Source organism: Diadema antillarum, unplaced genomic scaffold (genome assembly GCF_040938485.1).
Source record: "Diadema antillarum isolate AM-2024a unplaced genomic scaffold, OU_Dant_1.0 seq00001280_RagTag, whole genome shotgun sequence".
NCBI classification, from domain to species: domain Eukaryota; kingdom Metazoa; phylum Echinodermata; class Echinoidea; order Diadematoida; family Diadematidae; genus Diadema; species Diadema antillarum.
In genome coordinates, this window is record NW_027272060.1 from 171,390 (window position 1) to 195,393 (window position 24,004).

General features: G+C 39.4%; 1 protein-coding gene and 1 pseudogene across 1 annotated transcript; one reads left to right on the forward strand and one right to left on the reverse strand.

Moving 5' to 3' along the window:
• Window positions 1–3,327: 3,327 nt before the first annotated feature.
• Window positions 3,328–22,930, reverse strand: LOC139745637 (cation channel sperm-associated protein 1-like). The gene is made up of 12 exons (XM_071656035.1): window positions 22,662–22,930; window positions 21,847–22,088; window positions 19,548–19,661; window positions 18,605–18,743; window positions 17,217–17,308; window positions 15,673–15,822; window positions 15,278–15,341; window positions 11,261–11,345; window positions 10,254–10,320; window positions 9,608–9,683; window positions 4,161–4,275; window positions 3,328–3,345 (listed from the first exon to the last, which is right to left on the reverse strand). The coding sequence occupies exons 1-12, from the start codon at window positions 22,928–22,930 to the stop codon at window positions 3,328–3,330; spliced, it is 1,431 nt and encodes a 476-aa protein (XP_071512136.1).
• LOC139745628 (uncharacterized) lies at window positions 11,634–13,247 on the forward strand (annotated as a pseudogene).
• Window positions 22,931–24,004: the final 1,074 nt, after the last annotated feature.

Consider the following 24,004-nt stretch of genomic DNA (forward strand, 5'->3'; position numbering starts at 1 on the left):
GTGCTTGCATTTATGAAAAGTATTTGCACGAAATAATGGCAACATATGAGAGGTGTCGGAGGAATGAATTACATTCAGACACTGCCTCAAGAAATTTGACTTCTCCAACTCAAATGGCCTGTCTTATATGGTATAGTTAGATTGGGCAATTCATACTGGTAATTAATTGCATTTACTGTGTGCCCTCTATGTTTTGCAAATTGGGACCTGTTAGATGATTTTGCAAGAGGTTGAATTCATGATCGAAAACCTTATTGACAAAATCATTAAGATGTATTATCCCTTAAGAGGAAAGTTAGAGAGTTCCCACCTTGGATACGATATAGAATGCATTTATGTTACAAGAGGTAAATATTTTCTGGAGTTTTTAATTCAACAAATACAATTGTACATGTATTGGTCAATTTGTAAAACTTGTGAAGCATAAAGTCACTAGTTAACATTTTGACATACAGAGTACAGTATCCCGGTAACAGGGTATATATTCATAGCTGATAAACCGTAACCTAGCTGCTCCAATGAAATAACTTGCGATGATTATACACTTTGTTGTGAAAACAGGAACCAAGTTCTTCTCTGCTTCCATTGGAAAAAGGTGATTTCTCACATTTTACTGTAGTAAACAAATTTATCAAATCCCAGCATATCACGATTTGGCTTTTAAAGACTCATTCTATTTCACATGATATACATCAGTCTTCACTGCAACTGTTCACTAATGATGCACTACAGTGGACTCACGTTAAAACGAAGTCCTCGGGACCGGCAGTTTTCTTTCGTTATATAGAAATTGTGTTATAACTGAACAAATAAACAATAGAAATACATAGAGCAGATAATGTTGCGGCCTGAATTTTTACTTCGTTGTAACCGAAATTTTGTTATAACCGTATTCATTGTAATTGGGTGCACTGTATAAAATCTCTTGAACTAACCAGTAGAAGTGATGTACTTGAGTTTTCTATGTGTGTACATGGCTATGTCTCAAGTGTCAAGTACTGGTGAGTGGTACGTATTACACTTTTTGTCTTTCAGACTTTTATGTCTCTTTGGAAACTTTGCTTGTATCTTTATGCCAGATAACTGGAAGAGTTCAATGTTCATGAGCAGAGTAATTATTGTTCATAAATTATGTATGTACACATAACTTAGTTTGCATATTTTGGTAAAAATAAACAGATGGATTTCACTACAATGAGATGGTTTTTCCTTCCTAATAGAATAAATATATGTCTTTGCATTGATGTAGTAAGAGAATTTTCCATTACAAAATTAGGAATATCATCATTTGAGAGGTTTGTTGAGTGTTACAAATGATTTTGTCTAGCTAAAGAGTCAAATTATAGTTGCAAGCAATGATACTGTATGTGAAGGAATAGCTTTAACATTCTTTACTTTTCCTTCACAATTCAAATGTACCAAATATCACATAGATAGTACAGTGTACATTTAGTTTCCATGATTCTTTAATTGCTTAGTAGCTTTTTTTGCCAAAGCAACAATGATGTCATTCTCCAGATCTTAATGTTCACTGAAGGTTTGCAAATGTGCTGCATGTATAGTGAATTGCTGTATTTTAACATAGTTGTTATTAGCTGTCCAGCGTAATCTTTATAAAGATATCATAAAGTGCATGGTTTCCGTGTTCCATACCTCTCCCATGGATAAAGTACAAACTGTAACTGGAATTAAAGAAGGTATAATTCAAATTTAGTCCATGGATAATGCATATTTTGATTGCATATGTACTCATGACACCTTGCATATGCCACAAGACATCCAACAATGAACACATGCTGACACACACATGTATGAGACTCTTGCTATGGTCAATGGACTGCATTTAAACCATGGATCTGACTTACAACAGCCTTTGTCTATTTGAGCTTCTTTGTTCTACCAGACATTAAAAGATCACAAAAATGCAGAGTAATTGGTGTCTTCAAATTCTTTATTGTCTCACACAAGATGAGTACAAAATAGTGTATTATATTAAAACATCTTATTTACAGTGGCACATGGCTTCAGATGACTTCCTAAGTCACCTGGTATGGGCATTTGAAATAAGTGCCAACCCCTAATATACAAATAAATATAATTAATTTATCTTCTAATTGGCATGTATTCTGCGAACAAAATTAATGTTCTCATCCAAATAAAAAACAAAAATACCAGTGGCAATAATAACTTATTCAAGACTGCCACAAAACAAAGCTTTGCTATTTTCTTTAAGTCTTTTCAATAAACTATTCCCCTCCAAGCTTTTGAATATTGTGGTATACAAACCAGCATACTTAAATGTTTTTAATCAACTTGACTGATGCCTGCCATCAAATATTTGTGTAAAATAATACAAATGTGGCTGTCTGCTTCATACAACTGTACATAAGTGGTCAATAAAGAGCAGGTCATGCCTGTAAAACTCATGGGATACAGAAATTGAGCTTGAGCATTTTTTTTTTTTTTTACAAAAGAAAATTCCACATAATACATAAATTAAAGTGTACATTTCATTTTGTTGAAAAAAATACAAGTAAGGAATAAAACAATGTCAACTGAAAATTAAATACTCAAAATGTACTAATGACATTCATTTGAAACCCATCTTAATTACTACTTTTAGCATAAAAACAAACACAAATGATTTCAAAGGGTTTTGTCCTTTGTTGATTGACTACAATTCTGGAAATTATTTGTTTACTTAAATCATGCCTACTTCTATAACCAGCACTAAAGGATCATTGTAGACTAACACTTGATTTAAGGTTTCATAAAAAGCTTCGATATAGAAAGTATTTATGTTGAGTTGACAGAAGCGAAATAACTCTCTATACTTAATGTTTGAATTACTCTTGGTATTATGAAGAGGGGAAGAAATTTTCAAACTGCAAAAATATTGTAAATTCCTGTATCAAATACATCCTACTGATTAACTGAAAGGTTGGACATCAAGAAATGTTAATACAGGCAACTCCCGTTATAACGAAGTCCTTTGGACCAGCAGTTTTCTTTTGTTGTATCAAAATTTTGCCATAGCTGGACAGTAAAGTACGTAAAGACATATATTTTACTTCATTGGAGTGAGAATTGTGTAATAGCCATGTTTGTTATAACGGGGCTCCACTATGTATGACACATTTTGGTATTACAGTGTATTTGGTGTTCATAAGATAATGCCTGTAAATATGGAAGCAAGACTGCATAGAATCAATGGTATACCAGTTCATCATTATGACTATCGGAGACTCTGTTTCAAGATGATAACATGTCACAAGGTCTAGATGGCTGCTGACAGAATTCTGGCACACATGGTGGGGCTACCAGCTCCTATGCATCATCAACAGTCTGAAAATACAATGGCATAATGAAGAACAATTCAAGGTCTAACATGTAAATAATGTTCTATTCAACAGGAATAGATTATCTGTGACATTGCATGACAATAGCACAAGACAGGTGATCAGGTGAAAGACCAAGAATATATCTCTCTAAAGAAAGTCAAGGTATGACAATAAGGGTTTCTTGTATTCAAAGCAATAAAACAAAATGGGATTTTACCAAAAAAAAAAAAAAAATACATGTACACATATGTACACACACACACATAGACACAGGTACATACATACATGCATTCATTCATCTTTTTATCATGATAAGTAGATGTCACACACACAAATTAAAAAAAAATAATTTGATGAAAATAATTTTGAGGAAACAGTGCTGCATGTACAAATTGTACAACAAACAGCCCCATAGTTTCACATGGGCAATACACAGATATAAGAACCACCTTTTTTTTTTTGCTTGTGCCTTCTGGGATAACTTCACACTCATATTTAATACATGTGTGCAGTAGTTGAGTGACTTTAGACTGCCAACAGAGAGGTCACACTGTACTTCTAAAACAAAGAAAAGTAATTTTACCTCAATATCTTGCATATAATGACGTAATTCAAACCTTGACATGAACATGCATTCAGAGGACATCAAAAACTTGTCACTTTTTATTAAGAGTTGATAAAAGAAAGAGAAAACATGGCCATGACAGCGATTGTGTTATATTTTGGAAACAGTGAGCTCAATTTGAAGTAGGTACGCTTCGCCTCTTCTCTTCCTTCGGTAACGAAATTGAAAAGTGGATTGACATTCCACCAACTTACATCTTGCACAAGCAGCACGACCTTGTCTAGAGTACCCTGCTGGTTGCGGAGAAAGTGTCCGTTCTGTTCGATGGAGGCCATCAATTGCAGGAAATGTGACAGGTATTTCTTGTCACTAGCCATAGACAAGAACACAGAAGAGAGACAGACAGACAGACAGACAGACAGACAGACAGACAGATTAAACATGCATGTCAGACCCTTTGAAGTTTTTTTTTTAAAGAAAACTAGAAATATCACTGAAGGTGATTAATACCCCGCCCCGTGACGACAGTCTTACCCAAGGAATGATCTTTCCTTGATCTTCTGCCATTTAAATGCCGTTACCATGGCAACGCAGCTTCCGACACGTCCGAAAAATATGTCTTGCACATCTTCCCACCAAGACTATTGTGTGTGCCACATTTCATAAGCTTTTGTCAAAAACTGAGGAAGTAGTTCAATCCACAAGATCTTTCCTTGATCTTCCGCCATTAATATGCCGTTACCATGGCAACGCAGCTTCTGACACGTCCAAAAAATATGTCTTGCACATCTTCCCACCAAGACCAATGTGTGTGCCACATTTCATGAGCTTCAGTCGAATACAGAGGAAGTAGTTCAATCCGCAAGATCTTTCCTTGATCTTCTGCCATTTATATGCCGTTACCATGGCAACGCAGCTTGCGACACGTCCGAAAAATATGTCTTCCACATCTTCCCACCAAGATCAAGGTGTGTGCCACATTTCATAAGCTTTGGTCAAAAAACTGAGGAAGTAGTTAAATCCGCAAGATCTTTCCTTGATCTTCTGCCATTAATATGCCGTTACCATGGCAACGTACTTTCGGGTACTGTCAAAAAATGCGTCTTGCACATCTACAACCAAAGGCACACATCTGTACCAAGTTTCATGGAAATTGGGCAAAAACTGAGGAAGTAGTTTGCAACACGAAATTTTCCATCATTTTGGCTCATAATATGTGAGCTGTTACCATGGCAACATACTTTTTGTCACTGTGTCAAGAAATGTGTCATGCTGACCTATATCCTAAGACAAACATTCAATATGAATTCCATGAGAATTGGAAGAACACTGATGAAGCAGTTTTGCCATGAAGCATTTTGCCCTATATTTTACCAATAACATGCCGTTACCATGGCAACGCACTTTTTGCCACTGCGGAAATATGTGTCTTGCACATTAACATATTCAGATGAACATCTGTACCTAATTTCATAAAAATTGATCAAAAACTGTGGGAGGAGTTCGCGACGCAAGATTTGTACCCATTTTTGCCCATAATATGCCGTTACCATGGTAACGTACTTTTGGGTACTGTCAAAAAATACGTCTTGCACATCTGCAACCCAAGGCACACATCTGTGCCAAGTTTTATGGGAATCGGTTGAAAACTGAGGAAGTAGTTCGCGACGCAAGATTTGCAACGGACCGACCGACCGACCGCCCGACCGCCCGACCGCCCGACCGTCCGCTGATTCCTATATACCCCCTTCAAACTTCGTTTGGCGGGGGTATAAAAAAACTCATGAATTTAGAGACAATGGGGTCCACTTCAGAGAGCGTGTCTTGTTGCTTATATTTGTTCTCAATTCTTTCCACATTAGCTCTCATTGCAATTCTCGGTGTCGGCAATACCTAGGTGTCGTGCGCAGCGCAGCGTTATAGATGCATTATGGGATAGCTCACGGGACAAACTTGCCCCGGTTTTGGCTGCACATGCAATCAGATCACGCTCTGTCGTCATCCAGAGATATTTTTGGTGAAGATTTCTTTGCTTTCCATCATGTGACTAGCACATTAAAGCCTTGCAGTAGTGAACCATGACTCGAGTGACCGCAAATCAGTAAAACTTCCCTTACGAAAAAGTCCTGTGGTACTCCTGTGGTAATTACCACAGGACGGTACCACAGGACAGTACCACAGGAAAGTACCACAGGACAGTACCACAGGACAGTACCACAGGAATTGTCCTGTGGTATTTTGGGACATACCACAGGACAGTACCACAGGAATTCCTGTGGTATTTTGGGACGTACCACAGGGCAGTACCACAGGAAAGTACCACAGGACCGGTACCACAGAACAGTACCACAGGACAGTACCACAGGAATTCCTGTGGTATTTTGGGACGTACCACAGGGCAGTACCACAGGAATTCCTGTTGTATTTTGGGACGTACCACAGGGCAGTACCACAGGACTAGTACCACAGAACAGTACCACAGGAACTGTCCTGTGGTATTTGGGGACAGTACCACAGGTCGATCATTACCACACAGCATTACCACAGGGCAGTACCACACAGCATTTCCATGGTACCACAGGAGAGTACCACACAGGATAGATCGAAAAAAAAATCTGGGAGACTTTTAGCCACATTTCAAGGAATATTTCTGATAGGTGAGTGATGGATTTTAGGACAAACATGGCCCTACTTAATAACCTGTCCTACTCCTAACATATAACCTCAAACGAGAGTCTAATGGCCAAGTGCCAATCTAGTCCTATAATAGATCTATATAGACATATTCTATTCCTAGGTAGCCATCGACCCTCTCAGTACATATATATATGGCCGTCTATCCGTAAAGCATTAAGGCATGGTTACTAACTCGATTATACCTTATTATTAAGATATGAAATTACACTTTCATAACAATATCTATGATATTGGAAATAACATAACATAATTAGACAATCTTTCATAAAGTTCAAAGTAAGTTCCATCATTAATACTTTGAATTTTTAAGTCATATATGTATTTTCTAAAATCTAGAGTGCTTTTTGTGAATATTCATGAGCTATGTAAAAATTTTGTACCACAGGAGTACCACAGGAGTACCACAGGAGTACCACAGAAGTCCTAATGAAATTTCTCATACTTTACATCAGCACTTTCACTAAATAGGTAAAACTGTAGGAGTATAGGACAGGATAAGTAATGGCAAATCAATTATTATAATTCACAGCATAACTCATCTATCAATTAATTGAGGAATATTAATATGTGCTTTTTTTGTTTGTATTTTTGTTATAAATTTCAGTTGATTCTGCCTTACAAATTTCCTATGTGGTACTCCTGTGTGGTACTGCTGTTTGATATTCTCCTGATGTGATAGTCCTCTGGTATAAAATGTTAAGAAAAAAAAAAGAATATCCTCTAGCATTTTTCTGTGGTACTTACGAATTTAATTTGCTGTGTGGTACTTCTGTGTAGAATAGCACAATATTATGATTTTCCTGTGGGATTTTGCACAGTTCCTGTGGTACTCTCCTGTGGTACACATCGAAAATTACCACAGGAATTCCTGTCGTACTGTCCTGTGGTACGTCCCAAAATTCCACAGGACAATTCGTGTGGTACTGTCCTGTGGTACGTCCCAAAATACCACAGGACAAGTCATGTGGTGCTGTCCTGTGGTACCATCCTGTGGTACTTTCCTGTGGTATTGTCCTGTGGTACTGCCCTGTGGTACTGCCCTGTGGTACTGTCCTGTGGTACGTCCCAAAATACCACAGGACAAGTCGTGTGGTACTATCCTGTGGTACTGTCCTGTGGTACTGCCCTGTGGTACGTCCCAAAATACCACAGGACAAGACGTGTGGTACTGTCCTGTGGTACTATCCTGTGGTACTTTCCTGTGGTACTGTCCTGTGGTACTGCCCTGTGGTATTGTCCTGTGGTACTGCCCTGTGGTACTGTCCTGTGGTACGTCCCAAAATACCACAGGACAAGTCGTGAGGTACTGTCCTGTGGTAATATCCTGTGGTACTGTCCTGTGGTACTGTCCTGTGGTATGTCCCAAAATACCACAGGACAATTCCTGTGGTACTGTCCTGTGGTATGTCCCAAAATACCACAGGACAAGTCGTGTGGTACTGCCCTGTGGTACTGTCCTGTGGTACGTCCCAAAATACCACAGGACTAGTCGTGTGGTACTGTCCTGTGGTACTGCCCTGTGGTACGTCCCAAAATACCACAGGACAAGTCGTGTGGTATTGTCCTGTGGTACTATCCTGTGGTACTATCATGTGGTACTTTCCTGTGGCACTGTCCTGTGGTACTACCCTGTGGTACTGTCCTGTGGTACGTCCAAAAATACCACAGGACAAGTCTTGAGGTACTGTCCTGTGGTATATCCTGTGGTACTGTCCTGTGGTACGTCCCAAAATATCACAGGACAATTCCTGTGGTACTGTCCTGTGGTACTTTCCTGTTGTACTCTCCTGTGGTACGTCCTAAAATACCACAGGACAATTCATGTGGTACTGTCCTGTGGTATTGTTGTGTGGTATACATCCCAAAATACCACAGGACAATTTGTGTATATACTGTCTTGTGGTACTACCGTCCTGTGGAACTTTCCTGCGGTAATGTCCTGTGGTACTGCCCTGTGGTACATCCCAGAGTACCACACGATCCTGTGACACAGTACCACACAGTTCCTGTGTTAACATTTATTTGTGTGGTACATTGTGTGGTACCAACCAGTACCACAGGGAGTACCACATGAGCCTGTAAAACAGTACCACACAGTTCCTGTGGTAACATTTATTTATGTGGTACATTGTGTGGTACTGACAAGTACTACAGGGAGTACCCTACAAGCCTGTGGTACAGTACCACACAGTTCCTGTGGTAACATTACAAGTGTGTGGTACATTGTGTGGTACCGACAAGTACCACAGGGAGTACCACAGGACTTTTTTGTTAGGGTTAGACACTTTCAACTCTTTTAAGCTGAATTATAGCCAACAAAAAAAGGGGTAACAACAGAAAAGCAGACAAATAACTCCATCAAATCGTATGGGAACCGCGACTCGCGTGAGACAATTATTAACCAGAAGCAAACAAGGGCACCGAGGAATCCCACAGTGCATCTGTGACAGAGCTCTTCAGCATGCGCAGAAATTTTCTGCGCATTGGCGAGACCGAGAATTAAGCAAGTATGAACAGTTCATACTTGCTTAATTGCAATGCCATTTTGTAGCAAACTATGCAAGGGAGACACCCTCCCTATTCATTGCACTTGAAATGTGTGAGAGTGAAAATTAACTGAAAGTAAAATGTGGCCTAGCTAAGGCATGAAAAAGTTCTAGTACAATAACGTAATGGAAGACTGCTCACAGGTTGACCAATGACTGACGGCTCAACTCATTACATGAATGCTGATGTTGCATTGTTCAATGAAAATCACTACCAAATTTACAAATGTTCTTCCTCAAATACTTTTAGGTATAAACATAAACTGAATATTATATTCTAAACACCTACAGTAAGACTACAGTGAAAAAACAGATACCACTTGTTATTACAAAATACATCATTGCATTGTTTTGTCATTCACATACACCCCTCTGTGTTTTGCCTGTGTTTTATTCAAAAGCAAGCATAAGGTTTGGCATCAGAACATTTTATTATGGGATAAAACATGTCATCTCACCCATCCGTGTAGTCTTCACTGCTGTAGTAGTCATCGATGCTTCTCATTCTTACATTGGCGTGTGTGATGGAGGAGACTATTTGGTTCATTTTTCGAGGGGAGAAATGAAACAATGCACAAAATTCATTCCCTCTTGAATAATGAGAAGGCATACATGAACTCTGAAACCAATGCAAAGGGTTGTGTCGGCACAGCTGGATTTTTTCAGTTAAAAAAAGTGAAATTATTGGTATTCTTTTACATCAATTTTGTGTTTTTTCAAAGCATCATAACCAACAAAATGTAAGTAGTTTTTGAATAATGTGAATCTTCCAATATCAATGCATATTAAAGAGTCTGTTGCACAGATGAATCATCGGCAAAAAAGCAAAAACTTCAGGTCTCTGCCTTCATAGACATGCTCATGATATCATACATAGACATTTCTGAGGATCTAATTTATGGCACCTAGCCAATGACTTGATTAATGATGCTTAAATAGTTGCATATGAACATACATGTATATCTCAATCATATCCAGAGCAGTCTTTTCTTTTTGACATTATCCTAACTGTTCTTGCATGTTACGAGGACTTTCAAAGAATGTTTCCTGTAACGAACTTGACTAGATCATTAAACATGTGTCATGTATGGGATTGAAACGTACCTGTTGGCTTCATTTCAATTGGATGGCTTTGTGTGCCATCGTCAAACAGGGCATCCTCTGCAGCTTTCTGAGGTGCAAGGGATGACACAGAAGATGAAATAGAGGCATATCATTATATCTGCTTTGTGAATGTGGTGTAACAAAAATGAAATAATGACAGGTCAAAACACTTTGCTGAAACAATATAGCACTAGAACAAGGTCATAACCAGATTGAGTCCACCCCATCTGGAGCAATTTCAAAGTGCATATATATTATTTGGATGAGCATTGGATGGATGGATGGATGAATGGATGGATGGACCAAAATATTGCAAGCAGCACATGCATATTATGGTTTCAGTGGATATTTATATTGTTGAAGACAAGTACCATACCAGTGATATTTACCAGATCAAAATTATCTCCATTGCAACAATTATCTTGTAAGCAAACTCTGCTACATAATTGAAGAGTCATTCAAAAGGCTCTTAGAATACAAGGAAGGACTTGTGCTAATATCCACCTCCCATGAAAATAAAATTTAGAGCTGTGCAACATTAAAGGGTGAACAAATGGCTCAGAGAGAAGACCTGTGAGTAAAGAGGTTCTAAAAAGTGGGCAGGTCAACAAATGGCACATAGGATAAAAGGGCTAGAAAATGCTAAGTTACACGGTTGATGCAAATGATCTTCAAAATGAAAAAAATTAACACAAAGGTTTAGTAGAATGGATAAGTTTACAATAAGGTCCTGCAAAATTGAAAGATTAAGCATGGCATGGACAAAGAAGAATAAAGAAACAGCTACAATAATTGGTTACAGACTCTAGGTAATGACTGCTGAGGGAACAATGTCATATGTCCAAAACACTGATAAAGATATCAAATCCTAACAGATTTTATCCTATATTTATTTACCACCTTCATTCTTCAAAGACTGCTATCCTTTACCTGGCATCAACAAGATTATATTTTCCACAATGCTGCAGAGGTAGGAAAATGGATGATGCATTTCAACATCCACTCACCTGGGCTGCTTTCCTTTGGGCATCTCTCTTTGAGGCTGCTTCCAGGGTCAGCTGAAAGTTGTCCACTAGCACAGCTACAAAGAGGCTGTGGGATATAGCTCGAGTTATCAGTCTGTTCTATGTGTGACGTACACAAATATACCATTTTCTACTGATTCATCATTAAGAAAAAGAGGACTGTAGACATAATATACATTATTCACCACAAATGGGAAGAATTACATTTCATACAGATTAAAAACAAACATAAATTTTAAATGTGGCAAAAAAAACTGCTGAAAACTGCTTATCCAATAAGGCGAGCCAATGGAGTAAAATGGAGTCAAAAGGGGCCTGAGCTTTCGATCCTAGCAGAATCTTCGTCAGAGGCAAAATGACAAACAAGCAGGGAAAGCACTCACATATAAGGACATCACACAAGAACAGACAGGTACAGGCTGGGTACACAGAACAAAGAAAACAAAGGAGAGGGTGGGAGTTCATGGGCAAGGAGCCCTACAGGTAAAGAGAGGGGGGATTAGAGCGGGAGGGTGGACAGACAAAGGGCAGAGGAGAGTGGACAGACAAAAGGCAGAGGAGGGTCAGTGCTCATCAAGAGGATCAAGGGGGCAACCAATGTAGGAAAAGGATGAATAGGGAGGCAACATCAAAGAAGATAAGGAACACCAGAGGGATAAAGAAAGGGAAAGAGTGAAAAGGACAACAGCAAGGGGAAGGGGGGGGGGGGGGGCTGAGCAAACAGTGAACCCTGAAAGGAGTGCCAGGAGGAGGGAGCAAAAGGAAGTAATCAAATAAATCAAAGTATATATACACACAGTAATGATAATGACAATTGAAGTGACAATAATGAAAAAGGTATTGATAAAAGAAATGAAATAAAACACATATGAAAAAACTGGGGGAAAGAAAATTGTATACAATGTATGTAGATAAGCAGGCAAGGCATAGTAAGCACAAGTATGTATAGACCAACAAAACCAAGTGTGTGACCGCCAGCAGTACATCGATGAAGCCATGAAACATCTCCGCAATCCTTCCCACTACACACTTCTTGACTTTGATCCCACCAATAATTTCTCCCAACAGATCCAGTCGACACTCGATGACATGAAGGAACATGAACACCTCACCAAGAAGGCTCACAAATTTCTTTCCCCCGTTAATGCCAAACCTGCCCGATTCTATCTCCTCCCCAAGATCCACAAACCTGGCAATCCCGGTCGTCCCATCCTCTCTGGAAATGGTTCCCCAACAGAGAACATCTCCCTCTTTGTTGATCACCACATTAAACCCCTTGTCTCACTCGCACCCTCCTACATTCATGACACACCAGACTTTCTCAGGAAACTCGATGACATCAAGGACCAGATACCCGAGACAGCAATCATCGGTACTTTCGACGTCTCCTCTCTCTACACCAACATTCCCCACGATGAAGGTATTCTAGCCTCCTGTGAGGCTTTGACTTACAGCGGCCATTCCAACCCCCCCCCCCCCCCATATCTCACATCAAAGCCCTCATGTCACATGTACTGATGAAAAACAACTTCACATTCATGGACAAGCACTACCTACAGGTATCTGGCACAGCTATGGGTACCAGGATGGCTCCCTCCTTCGCCTGTCTCTTCATGACCAAGCTAGAGCAGCAGATGTTAGATTCAGCCCCCTGTCGTCCATGGATTTGGTGGCGCTACATCGATGACATCTTCTTCATCTGGACCAGGGAGGAAGAAAGCCTCCATACTTTCATTGACCACATCAATTCTTTCCACAGAACCATCAAATTCACTTCTGATTTCTCCCAAGAAGAGACCAACTTCCTTGATGTCACCGTTAGGAAGGAGTCTAACCATGTCACCACCACTCTCTACACTAAACCCACAGATACCCATCAGTACCTTCACTCAGCCAGCTGCCATCCCCGCCACTGCAAAACCAGTATCCCCTACAGCCAAGCCCTCAGACTTCGCCGTATCTGCTCTGAGGATTCTGAGTTTTCTTTCCATGCCAGGAACCTGAAGAGACATCTCGCAGCCAGGGGCTACGGTACCAGGAGACTTCAACAAGCCATCAACAAAGTTCGTTCTCTCCCCAGATCTGAAGTTCTCAAGCCGAAAACCAACAAGCAGGACATCACTGACAGAATACCCCTCGTGACCACTTTCCATCCCAATCTACCCTCTCTCCACAATATCCTTCGTGATAACCACTATATCCTTCATACCTCTGATCGTCTCCTACAGGCCATCCCAGATACTCCCATCCTGGCATACCGACGCCCCCACAACCTCAAGGATCTCATCGTCCGTGCTGAAGTACCCTCCCTCACTGACAATTCTTCTCCTTTACAGCATGGCACATTCAAATGTTCAGCCAGTAGGTGCATCATTTGTAGCATACACATCCACGAGAGTGACTCTTTCACCAGCAACTCTACCGGCCTCTCTCACCACACGAAGGGAAACATCACTTGTACCACCACTAATGTTGTGTATCTCATTACTTAATTGCAGAGTTTGCAGAATCCAGTATGTTGGGGAAACCAAGACAACACTCAAAAGACGCTTCTATGGACACAGATCTACTGTCAACACAGCCAAGCTCGACACTCCAGTGGGCCACCATTTCAATCTACCCGATCATTCCATCACTGATATGACTCTACAGGGCATTGAATCTTTAGGCACTCGTCCAGACACAGTCAGAACCAGCAGAGAGAAGCTCTGGATGAGACGTCTTCACACTATCCAACCCCATGGCCTCAACATCCAGGAGGGAAATGACTAACCACCTTTTATTTCTTTTTATTATTATTACCATTGTTATTTTCTTTTTCATTTTTGAATTTCATTTTGTTCTTTCTTTGCACTTTTTCCATTTGCAGACCTGTTTTTTCCCAATTAATCCCTTCCTCCAGTCCGAGTCTCTTTTATACAGCCCTTTTCTACCTAAACATACACACACTTGGTTTTGTTGGTCTATACATACTTGTGCTTACTATGCCTTGCCTGCTTATCTACATACATTGTATACAATTTTCTTTCCCCCAGTTTTTTCATATGTGTTTTATTTCATTTCTTTTATCAATACCTTTTTCATTATTGTCACTTCAATTGTCATTATCATTACTGTGTGTATATATACTTTGATTTATTTGATTACTTCCTTTTGCTCCCTCCTCCTGGCACTCCTTTCAGGGTTCACTGTTTGCTCAGCCCCCCCCCCCCCCCCCCCCCCCCCCCCCTTCCCCTTGCTGTTGTCCTTTTCACTCTTTCCCTTTCTTTATCCCTCTGGTGTTCCTTATCTTCTTTGATGTTGCCTCCCTATTCATCCTTTTCCTACATTGGTTGCCCCCTTGATCCTCTTGATGAGCACTGACCCTCCTCTGCCTTTTGTCTGTCCACTCTCCTCTGCCCTTTGTCTGTCCACCCTCCCGCTCTAATCCCCCCTCTCTTTACCTGTAGGGCTCCTTGCCCATGAACTCCCACCCTCTCCTTTGTTTTCTTTGTTCTGTGTACCCAGCCTGTACCTGTCTGTTCTTGTGTGATGTCCTTATATGTGAGTGCTTTCCCTGCTTGTTTGTCATTTTGCCTCTGACGAAGATTCTGCTAGGATCGAAAGCTCAGGCCCCTTTTGACTCCATAAATTTTAAATGATACATATACATACAGGTGTATGAATTATAGTGGTTTACTATCAGCTATTGATAAAAACATATGTGATATCAACTATCAATATGAGATGTCTCATACCAAATGTATCAGAAAAGCCAAAAAACTGTTTGGTGTTTCTTTTCTTAAAGTTATGTCCATAATATCCTGGGAATTTTTTGCCAAAAAATACATCTACTATTGCCATAAAAAAACATCTACTATTGCCATCTTCTGAAGACTGGAGTAGTAGAAACATGAAGGTGAATTTGTAAACAACGGTCAACATCAATTGATATCTAGGAGGGATAAAAATCTATTAAAGCCACTCTTGTAGATTAACAGTGATAATTTCAGTACTCACTTGAGGAAGATGAAGTACTCCAGAAAGATGTATGTTATCAAATACAGAATGATGTGACCATTCCCTGGAAAGATAAGAATCACAGATTTGTGAGGCATGGAATTCATCACGCTATCAGCTGTATTGGCTAATTTTCGATTGTTTTCCCATTAAAAAAGGAACATATGTAGAATAAAGTGATTATACATGTATATTTGTTTAGATCAAAACATTGATGCCATACTAGAATCTTTTGTGCTTTGAAAATTTCTCATGTTGGAAAGCAACTACTATGAATGAAAAGATGCAAGTGACACCAAATTGACAGTGTATTTCACAAACATAAAGAAGACACTGTGAATTTATGTATGATCACACTAAAATCTTAATCAGCCAAGACAAGAGAGTTCACCCACTTGGGTCTCTGGCCACTGCGTCACGATAAATGTAGAACCAGTCATCCAGGGTCAGTAACTGGAAGAGAGTCATAGCCGCTGAACTCAGGTTTCCAAATCTTTCCTTGTCAATTTCAGAGTAGAGACCACGCCCGATTACTGCAAACATATCTGGACATTTTGCTGGTCAAGAACTGAAGGGTCAGCCATATCTGTGTTAATACTAACAAATTCAAATGACAGATGTACATCATCTCTGAAAGAGACAGAGGAAATATTAGATTACATTTGAGATCTTGAATATCACTCAGTTAAAAATACTCATCACTTCCATTGAGATGTTTACTGTGTAGCAGTCATGACATTCAGTCAATATGATGTAAATATAAGTCTGCAATAGTCTCAAGTAAGGCTACAAGACAACCTGAAATTGCTCATGCAGGAAATATTTCATAATTTCTCTCAGATCTTTTAGTCATAGCTACAAGAGCAGTGGGTCAAACTCCATACTATACTTTCCTAAACTATACTGTACTATACTATACTATATACTACACTATGCTATACTATACTAAACTATACTATACTGTACTATGCTATACTATACTATACTATATACTACATTATACTATACTATACTATATCATATTATATTTTGGATAAAAAATTTATCCTCTGGTGATTGGTTGGAAGAGCTTCACGTGATAATAGGTATTTTCAGCTATTTCTGAAAGATGACACTCCATAAAGTACTATTTGCAAAATGACGTCACTTCTATGACGACATTTTGCAAATAGTATACTATTTGCAAAATGATGTCACAAAGCAATTATGAAACTGTGCACAGCTTTGCACCGTCACTCTGTGAAATGTATCAACTAATTTCTAGCAAAACAATTGTGACGCCACAAAGCAATTTTGACATTGCGCATTACTAGTTCTGTCACTCTGTGAAATATATCAATTTCTAACAAAACAATTGTGATGTCATAAAAACAATTCTGACACTGCGCATTGCTTCGCACCTCGCGCGTCGCACTTGTAAATGTTACATTTCAACAAACATCACAAAGCAGGTCCGACATCGTGCGCAGCAACCAATGTAGGATCCCTACACAACATCGCATCCATCATACGACTTCTTGCTTTGCATTATGATTTCCCCCCATTTCCCCTTCTTTTGTTTAAATTTTTGATCCAAAATATAAAACAAATATACTTTGCCTAATTTTGAGTTTCTTGTTAAAACTATAGGCCTCGGTGCCTAAAAAAGAACTATTCACTTCGGGGCTGCGCCCCTCAGTGAATAGTTCTTTTGGAGTCACCTCCTGCCCTGCGCCCCGAAGTGAATAGTTCTTTTGGAGTCACCTCCTGCCCATAATTTTAACAAGAAACTCTCGAGGCAAAGTATATTTGTATACTATACTATATTGATACTATTTTTTCTTTATAAGGAAAATAGGTTGTTTGATAGACTCTCCAACATTTAGAAGAATCTCCCATCAACAGTGAAGATGAATAATATTCATCTTCACTGTTGATTATGTTGCATTCAAGAGGATACACAAGAAGAGTGAGATGAGCATGACGATAGCACCCATAGACTGGACAGACTGTAGACATGTGTTCATGATGACCTGGAGGCTTCGCAGAAACCTGATGCACGTACACACACACACACACACATACACACAAACAGAGAGAAGGAATGAAGATATGATACTGTATACACGATACGTACGCCATATGTTCAGCGAGTCAAAATTTTTGCGAAAAAGGACTTGACGACGATTCCACGAGTGGTTAAATTCATGATCGTGTAGTTTTTTACTGCACAGAGATGTATGAGTGCATGTCAAAATCATGTCGGGATTTTGCATGTCTTTAATATTTTAATATTTTTGCGTGTCTTTCAATTCGCAAATAGCACCCAACTCGCAAAATTCACAAAAATAAAAAAGTCGCAAAATATTCGGCGTACACAGTAGTCTCAGTTGTATATTACTGTACTTTTCTAGAACTTGTTTCCCATTTATCATTGACCTTATTGTTTGTAACAAATCCAGACACATTTTGCAGTCAAGTTTAATCTTTATTTTGTATAAAATCAGGCTTAGCTCTAGTCAGAGAATTTCTATGTCCAGCTGCAATTTACACATTTCCACATTCTGAAGTTCTTTCTTTTTACTCTTGTTTTGCAAAACACCAAACTTTGTTCACAGCCATTATCTTCATTTTGAAAATGCAACTGCATACATATCAACATTTTGAAGGTGTTCCTCTGGGCAACACCATGTAGCAGACTTTATTGAAGATAAAAATCCACACAACTTTTGACAAACAGAGCAAGCCACAAAAACGATCCCACTGTGCATACATATGGCACAGATGAGTGGAAGTTAAATGCAAAACTGTATCCAAAAATGTTTTTGGACCCATAAAAAACAACAACAAATTTGTCCCATGTGCACCATCAACCTGCATTCCGCATAAGGTCGGTGTAAGTTTACAAAAGGATATGTGTTGAAAGCTGCTACTATCTTCATGTTTTGTTTTTGTTTATTTACCACTACCTTCTACCTTCTACCGATAGCCTCACCAAAAGAGTTTATATATGAGTAAGTACTAAAGTACTTACCCGCCATATGCCCTGTATAATTGCTATGTGATAGCATGGAGAGATACGGGGCACTACGCTTACCCCTCATGCTAGCATGCTAGCATATGGGCCACCAAGGAGCAGCAAAATCAATAAGTGCGAACTCGCATAGAAGTTCGAAGTTTATGCAAGTACATCATGTAAAAATGTAACTTGAGCGTACAGAGCACACTTGCACAGAGAGAAGTCCACCATTACTAAATAGGGCATATTATGTGCAGTTTCCTGTGATCACAGACATTACTTTAAAGTTCGCCCTCTATAGGTAGTGGGAAAAATCTCTTTGGTCTCACCTCACAGTGCGGAGCACTCTCAGGGCCTTCAGTGCCCTCATGGCTCTGAAGATGCTGAGAATAGCCAGAATCTGGACCTCGCCTCCGTAGAAGACGTCGATGCTGAAGTCCGCCAAGTTGGACAGGACGATCATAAAGTCTGGGGAGAAACAGGACGTTGATTTGAACTGAAATGAGCTCTAATCATATTTACAGATAAATCAAGAAAGTATATATGCTAAGTGGTGCTAGGTGGTTTATACAAATGTTTCATCATGACACATTTGTTAAAAAACATGTATAATCTCTCACAAAGCATGGTGCTATAGAACTGCTGAAATGATAATGATAGCATGGTTAAATCAGAGCATACAAACATTCACAGTCTGGATGGAATTTTGCCAAATAGGGCAAACAGATCCTTGTAGTATTGCACATATCGGTATTTGAAATTCCAATTGGCATAATAAAATGTGCATTTAAAATGCACATGTGGCTTAATTCAATTGTAACATTTGAAATATACTTTCTGCAGAATCTGTGATAATGCAGGCCATTTGATACACAAATGTACAGAACCTCGCACGTAAAACGTTATTTTTGTGTGTATACTTTGAAGAGTCTAGGGCAATTACCCCCTTGGCAATTACCCCAGACCCTTCCCCTGATCCTAACCCTAATCCTGAACCTTATCCTAACCCTAACCCAAACTCTAACCCTAAACCTAACCCTAACCCTAATCTTTACTCCAATCTTACCACTAAGCAGTATTTAGCTGGGGGTAATTGCCCTGATAAGGTTTTTTGAACACTGAGCTACTTCTCATGTAATCAAAGTCTTGATACTTGTGGTATACCGTCGCTGCAACGACTTCCATAAATCATGTCTCCCACCTCTATTTTCGTTGTTGCAAACTGTCATATTATGAGGAAATTATACACACTGTGCCACCAAAGAACATTACCCATGACATTCCACTGCTCCTTGAAAAAGTCCAGCCTCCAAACATATATCTTCAGAACACACTCCACAAAGTAGATAACCAGCAATACATAGTCCACAATCTTCATGTGCCATCCTGGAAGATTCAGACAGAGTCATGCACTGACATAGTCAACATTTCTAGTGCTTCGAGTACAAGTATCAATTACTGAAGGTCAGTTCATTCAAACCAAAATGATTGTTTATATCAAATGCAAGTAAAAATGCATCTGTTCACAACTTCAAATATTGCATGTACCTACTTTGATATAGTGTACTTGTAAGCTTCCAAAAGGTACAGTATTGTCACATCAACTGGGTCATTGCAGACAAGCATCACAGATTGGCTGCATATGTCATGTGAATATTATTTGTTTGCTTTAAATGAGCATGTAATCTTTCTTTACTGTATTGTTACTATTAAGGTATTTTTTCACTACATATTACAGTCAACCTTGCTTAAGTCAACCTCGCACAAGTCGAATAATAGCCTAAGTTGAAGGTCTTTTCAGGTCCTCTTCTCTTTATATTCTATCGATTTTAATCCCCCATAAGTCAAATTTTCTCTATTGTTAAAGTCGAAGCTATTTCTTCAGTCCAAATAGATCTGCCTTAGGCAAGGATGACTGTATATTCACTGTCACAACAGAAACACACATACACACCAAAGTCCACGCATTTGCAAAACAAGTGTAAGAATTGGTTAGCAAATTTGATGACAAGAAAGACAGTATTCCCCACACAGAAACACATACACACACACACATTCAAACATACAAACACAAATACTGGTGTCAAATACCTGGTATTTTTGTGTGTATCAACAATCTTTTATGTTCCTGACAACTAAATGTCTGAATGAGCAACACACACAAGTCACTCTGAATTCCAGAACTTTCTTCAGATCTACTGAAGATAACATTTTTTTTTTTTGGGGGGGGGGGGTGATATTGGGAGGAGTTGTATCAAAAGCAAACACACGAATACAAATGCACGCACACACACACACACCACCACCACCACCACCATCAAACAAAGCAAAAGAATGTCTGCATGAATAAAAACATGCAAATCTCTGTAAAGCTGTTAAAAGTAATGTAGAAAGTACAATGCTTGCCTAATGCTACTCTATATTTTCCCTTACAAGAACAAATTCCACATCTCCCATGGAATAAATTGTGGCAAGTTAAGATTTTTCTCTTCAATTGTGTCAGCAAGAGTACAACCCGATGCAATGCCAGTCAAGCATTTCGTATTGGAGAGACTAGTAATTGACTGTGGTGACTTTATGATTAAGAGCTACTTTATTCAAAGAAATACCAAATAATACCGTGTCAGTGAAGAATGGGAGCCACTCTCATAGGTCTAAACGTAATGATGTGATGCTGAATGTACTTACCATCTGTTTGACAGTGTCACAAAAATGAGATGAGTGATAATCTTACTACCACCATTATCATCATAAAGGCCCCCTTATTTAATACAAATTGTTTCTATGACTCGATGAGACGTAATGTTAGCTAAATTTATGAATTTGTATAACGGTCCCCTATCTCAGTTGTCTGCACTTGTTGCTAGGTCCAACAATCACACATTTATTGGAACCACATAGCACAGATGTTAGTGAAGATTGCTTTTTTTTTCCTGTCGTCAATTGGTAGAGCGCCATCTCTTGGTGAGGGCAATATTCACATCTAGCCACAACATTTAGAACAGGAATGGAAAAACATACTGCATACTATGTGCATTTAATTGCTGATGACAGGGGTAGTGAATATCTTTCATACATTTAGCTCTACAATGTTGCTAAAATCCTCACAGATATGTGGGCATGAGAGGATTGTCACCCTTGCTGCTTATATCTCTTATTGAATGCTCTCATTTGCTACGAAGCAAAATATTGGAATACCTAAAATGCAAGCAACAACGTTGGTCAATAATTAACTCAAAAGTAAAACATGACTTGTGCAAGTGTAAAGATTCTATAACTATCAAGAACTATCATTAAAGAGGAAGCAAGGAAGATTTTTTTCTTTTTGTTTTTGTTTTTAATTCATACTTTTTCCATGTTTCTGTGAACTTCTGTATGGAGAAAAAAGAAGGAGATAGACAATTAGATATACTGGTAATACAGTAATCTTACCCAATGAAAAGTCTGGTGCATTTTCCACAATTGTCAGGTGCATTTTGGAGAACTTAGCATGGCCATAGGAAAATCAAAGGCGTGCACGAAACCTGTAAACACGTGACAAGCCACAAATACTTTCATAAAAATTCATTACCTGCTCTGACCTGCACCACACTGAACGTGAGTGCGCACAGAATGACCGTGTTGAGGAGGATGACGGTCATGATGAAACCGTTGAAGAGGGTCGACTCCGTCAGGTCGTAGAGCTGTCGCCGGAGGAAGCCCGCCTGCCGGAGGACCTTGTTCCTCCTGGCCTGCATCTCCTCCTCCTCCTGGTCCTCTTGCATGTTGATGTTATTGGCCTGGAAGGCATGGGCACTCTGCATGGACTCCATCCTAGGGAAGCAGCAACGGATGGGGATGGGGGATGCAGTGAGAGGTTGAGCGGGGTAAAAGGCACGTGATTATTCTATTAGTGTAACTGACATCCTTGATTCTCATTTTTAAATTCAAACTTGACATCTAAGGTAGACAGTTTCACTAGCAATATTTCTTGAGAGTTGGTGATGAAGAGGTCCTTCACCCTTGCTCATCCCAAGTAGACAGCATCATCTACTGGTACATCCAAGCCATGGTTGACATATATAACACAAACAAGGTGCCATTGATTGTGTGATGAAATAGATAGATGCATTAGTTTGGGCACAAATATCTCTATACACCATGATTAAGTACTGCATCCAGCTTGCATCTTCACACGTTACAAAATCTTTATGTACCGGTATTTGTAATGATTAAGAAATTATGCATATCCTAGGCCTAGTCTACTTATTATGGCTGCAGTGGTTCTTCAGAGATTTAAGTTTGTGCCATTTTTGAAGAATTTGTCTGCATAACACAAGTGTACATTATTCAATGTTCCACTTGCATGCAATCAGTTAAACCATGAATACTTTTAAAAAGATTTACTTTTTGAGTGCAGTACCCGTGCCCCCATCCCCATCTTGCTTGGTGCCTGGGCCGGCCCCTTGGAGGTGCTGAAGGTGAGCTGGAAGAACAATGTTCTGTGGTCCAACAAGGGTCTGCCTCCTAGCTGCCAACCGGGAATAGGGCTGGTTGTTGGCCTTGCGGCGGTGGTTGCGCAAGACATTGCGGTGGTATGAGAGGGACAGGAGATTATTCCCCGATTCGGCTGGTGGCAGATCATTCTCGGCCGTGCTGGAATTTTCTTCAATCATCCTTGGACGCAGAGAGCTCTTCACAGAGTTCTATAAACTTCTACTTGTTCACGATTCCTGCATTAGGGTAAATGGATGAGCAAAAGCTGAAAGAAACTTTCATGAGCTTTGAACTTTGTTGACCTAATCCATCCTTCAGTATGTGTTCTGCATAACTCTGTGATCAATTAGCAGATGAAAAGAGTGGTTTGATCCACCATATGAATTCATACTTTCACTGAATGAATTGAAAGTTAATATAAGATATAGACATGACAACCTAATTTCTTCTGCAAAATGTTTTTGCCATATCACTCAGTGGTGAATCCAGATATTCTCTCAAGGCTGACAAGGGGGGTGTAAAAAATCTAGTGCCACTTCCTGGTTTAATCAGCTGACAAGCAAAAAAACAGGCTCCCGTGCAATTTTTTCCGTTTCTCATGCCATTCCCGAGTTTCATGGGCTGTGAAGCAAAAAGAAAGAAAGAAAGAAAGAAAAAAAAAAGCTTCAGCACAATTTTCTGGTGCAAAATTTGAAAGGGGGCCCATGCATCCCCTTTCATTTTTTTTTCCAAAGAAATAAAGGGGGCACACGCCCGTTGCTCCCCACCCTGGACCCATGCACCACCGTCACTGCATAAAATTCTATTCTCAAGCTCAAGGACAACACAATAATTGTTCGTTCCATTTTCTTTTCTCTTTTTTGTAACCTTTGGAATAAAATCTAGCTCAAGATTGGTGTTGTATTTGTAAGGATTGTAACGTTAGAAAAAGAAACACCCAGACTGGCCAGCCACTGTCTGATCGATTTTCCCAACAGAAATAGCTAAGGCCACTACGGCTCAATATCATGATAAACATACATTATAGCCAAGAGAAAAAGGAAAGGGGACAGGGGACATCCATCTAACCTTAACACGTTTGTTAGACTTATTTTTGGAGTTTTTTAGACTGTGGTGTCTAGAATTCTATAGATGTTTATGGCGATCCACTGGCACTGACGCCACTGTGAATGAGTTCGATCGATCCAGCTAATAACATAACACCGGTACCCATAACACCTTGTTAAGTTTGTTTGTTTGTTTTTTTTTAAAGA